Source organism: Malurus melanocephalus, unplaced genomic scaffold (genome assembly GCF_030028575.1).
Source record: "Malurus melanocephalus ecotype Western Australia unplaced genomic scaffold, MMel_1.1 scaffold_1946, whole genome shotgun sequence".
Classification (NCBI taxonomy): Eukaryota; Metazoa; Chordata; class Aves; order Passeriformes; family Maluridae; genus Malurus; species Malurus melanocephalus.
The window spans coordinates 10,639-13,924 of NW_026625178.1; the positions used below are offsets into that span (position 1 = coordinate 10,639).

At 52.3% G+C, this 3,286-nt stretch overlaps 2 protein-coding genes across 2 annotated transcripts in view; both read left to right on the plus strand.

The window, feature by feature from the left end:
- Positions 1-1,858, plus strand: part of LOC130587473 (protocadherin gamma-B5-like) — a 4,238-nt gene extending 2,380 nt beyond the window's left edge. Inside the window, exons 2-3 of the mRNA XM_057388450.1 lie at positions 15-251; positions 1,658-1,858. Coding sequence (XP_057244433.1) covers positions 15-251; positions 1,658-1,858 — 438 coding nt within the window. The remainder of the gene's footprint in view (positions 1-14; positions 252-1,657) is intronic.
- Positions 1,859-1,883: 25 nt separating this feature from the next.
- Positions 1,884-3,281, plus strand: LOC130587474 (protocadherin gamma-A7-like; the record flags this gene model as incomplete). The annotated part of the gene is made up of 1 exon (XM_057388451.1): positions 1,884-3,281. A coding segment is annotated over exon 1 (1,272 nt), but the record flags the coding sequence as incomplete, so codon positions are not given.
- Between the last annotated feature and the right edge of the window lie 5 nt (positions 3,282-3,286).

A 3,286-nucleotide genomic window follows, 5' to 3' on the forward strand; every position in this document is an offset into this window, starting at 1 on the left:
GCCTGGGCGCGCAGCGCTTCTCGGTGGCCGGCGCCGCCTTCCCGGCCGACTTCTGCGAGGGCACCTTGCCCTACTCCTACAACCTGTGCGTGGCGGCGCCGGCCCGCGCCGTGCCCGAGGCCGCTTGGCCGCCGCCGCCGGTGCCCATCCTGTCGGCGGAGGAGCTTCTGGGCGGGGATTGCTGCGAGAAGCCGACTGTGAACAGCAGCGCCGTTGTGGGAGAGCCGCCCGCCTACCCCGACACATCGCAGGTCTGTAAAGCCGTGGGCTTCGGCTGTTTCTTTTGAACCTTTCCCAACCGTTGCTTTCTTTTCCCTGGGTTTCCTCCGCCCTGGTTGTTTAGGTCGGGAGGGCTGGTCCATGTCTCCGAATAAAAGAACGTGGTCACTTCTTTCTCTAAGAACAGGCAGTAATCGGTGGTACGTGGTTCTTCGATGGTCACAGCTACAGATTCATCTAAGAGGTTTTGTCTATATCTCTTGCGTTGACTTAAAACACATTAATAAGTGAATGTGAAGGAGAACCATTGTTCTGCAGGTGATTCGCTAGCTTTTCTTTAAGGAGTCGGGGAAATAATGAAGATACTAACTGTTGTAGATTTTTCCTAATTATTGGTTTAATCTGAAACATCTGGGACCTTTTCGGGGGCCTGGCTATGAGATGACCACCTACCCGTTCGTTAATGCTTGTTCGGTCTTGGACACCAAAAGGACTCGTTTCTGTACTTCATGAATAGAAAAGTGACAGGTTTTCCATCCAGAATAAAAAAAGAGACCTTTTTTGTGTGTGTGTGTGTGTGTGTGTGTGTGTGTGTGTGTGCGTGTGTTTGTGTGTGCGTGTGTGAGAAGGCTGCTGTAGAAATGGCAGTAACAGTACCAGCAGTGCGAAGAGTTAAGTTTCCTGACTTTATTTTTACATCCTGACATACTGGCATCCTGTCTGGTAACGCTCTCTATCTCTCTCCTTTTTTTTTTTTTTTTTTTTTTTAATCATTCGTAGTATTTTCTTCATGCACCGGTGTAGAGGAAGATTGAGTCGCATGTTTTCCTTTCAGAGCCTCTTTTCATATCTTTTTCACAAAAAAAGAAAAGTGCTGGGAACTAGTATAGACAATTCATTCTCTTATCTTCTTTTCTTTCCCCACCAGTATTAGTTACATATGTCTGTTTGAATGAATAAAGCTCTAAAATCCAAAAATATACATCAAATATGAAGGAAATTTGCCTAATGAGAATTTGTGTTCTTGAATCAGGTATATTTGAATACTTATCAAGGGACACAAGCTTTTAACGTATGCGGCTGCACTTCTCTTTTACCACTCTTCTAAAGCATTTTGTTGACAATGAGCCATAGTTACATGAATATACATTAATTAGAACATGTTTTGCTAACGAGGGTCTATCCTTTCCAACTTAATTTCTGAGATAATAAAACCCTCTTCCTGAGATTACAGAATTACTTGTATGAATATAATTACGTATAAAATTGTCAGGTTCATTACAGGTGCTTTCCTATCTCCTGTACGTACATTTGGTGCAGAGTGAGGAATTAACCTACAGCTGTATATCAGAGACGGTTTTCTGTGGCCACACTTGCGCTGGTCATTCAGTCATAACTTCTACAAATATTTGTGATGAAAGTTCTGTTTTTGAACCAGTGTGTTAAGACCGGTAATACTTCGTACGTCTTATTAAGAGACTTGCATTACATTACACTGTGCGTGCAGTGCCGGGAGGAGGCTGCGGGCGCCGCTGTTGACCGAGAGGAGATTGAGGAAGGTCGGAGCGCTGCAGCCCCGCCCACTGAGGCCCGGCTCGATCGCTCTCCCGTAGCGCAGGTCGGCGGCGGAGCGGCGTGAGATCGCCCCAGCAGTGCGGAAAAGTGCTGAAGGAGGACGTAAGAGCCTGGCACCAGCAGCAACTGGGAGCAGCGCGCCGGAGCTATAGCGTGAGCCTGATCTGTGAGCGGCGGCGGAGAGCTCCCGACAGTGTTGCGCTGCCGCGGCGGAGATGAGCGCGGCGGGGAGGCGCTGGGGTCGGCGGCAGCGAGCTCTGCTCTGGGGTGTTCTGCTGGCAGCGTTGGAGGCGGCGTGGGGGCAGCTGCGCTACTCGGTACCCGAGGAGATGCCCAAGGGCTCGTTCGTGGGTGACGTGGCCAAGGACCTGGGGCTGCAGCTGCCGGAGTTCAGCGACCGCGGCGTCCGCATTGTATCCGAAGGTAGGACGCAATATTTCGTTCTGCATGGGAAGACGGGATATTTAGTGACGGCCGAGAGGATCGACAGAGAGCAGCTGTGCCGGCTGCTGGAGAAATGCGTGCTGCGCTGTGAACTGATAGTGGAAGGGGAAATGAAGTTCTATGAAATTGAAGTGGAAATCACAGACATTAACGACAACGCGCCCACTTTTCGAGAGACAGAAAAGGAATTGAGAGTGAGCGAGCTGACTGCCCCGGGGTCAAGGTTTCCCCTCCGGGAAGCACAAGACGCAGATTCAGGAAGGAATTCYCTGCAGAGCTACGAGCTGAGCGGCGACGAGCACTTCTCGCTGGCCGTGCAGGCGGGCCCCGGCGGYGATCAGCGTCCCGAGCTGGTGCTGGCGAAGGCGCTGGACCGGGAGGAGGCGGCGTTTCACGAGCTGGTGCTGAGGGCGAGTGACGGCGGCGATCCGGCACGGACGGGCACGGCGCATATTCACGTGACAGTGCTGGACGCGAATGACAACGCTCCCGTGTTCAGCCAGGCGGAGTACACGGTGCGTGTGCCCGAGGACGTGCCCGTGGGCTCCGTCCTCGTCACAGTTACAGCCACCGATGCCGATGAGGGTCTGAATGGGCACGTGAAATACAGCTTCCATAAAATCTCAGACCGAGCCGCAGAACTTTTTCATCTTGACTCTGACACAGGAGAAATATCTGTTAAAGATCATCTGGACTTCGAGAAAATCTCCTCCCATGAACTGGAGGTGCAGGCACATGACGGAGGAGAGCTTTCTGACACGGCGAAAGTTGTTATCACTGTGACAGATGTCAATGACAACGTACCAGAGATTTCTGTGCGATCGGCCCTGAGCTCGATCTCAGAGGACGCCCCGCCAGGAACTGTTATAGCCCTGTTGCATGTGCAAGACCGCGACTCGGGGGCGAGCGGCGAGGTGCACTGCTCGCTCGATAGGGATATCCCTTTCCGGCTACAGAGCTCGCAGGGCAGCTACTACAGCGTGGTGACAGCGAGAGAACTGGACCGTGAGCAGGTGTCCGAGTACAACGTGACGGTGCGGGCGGCCGA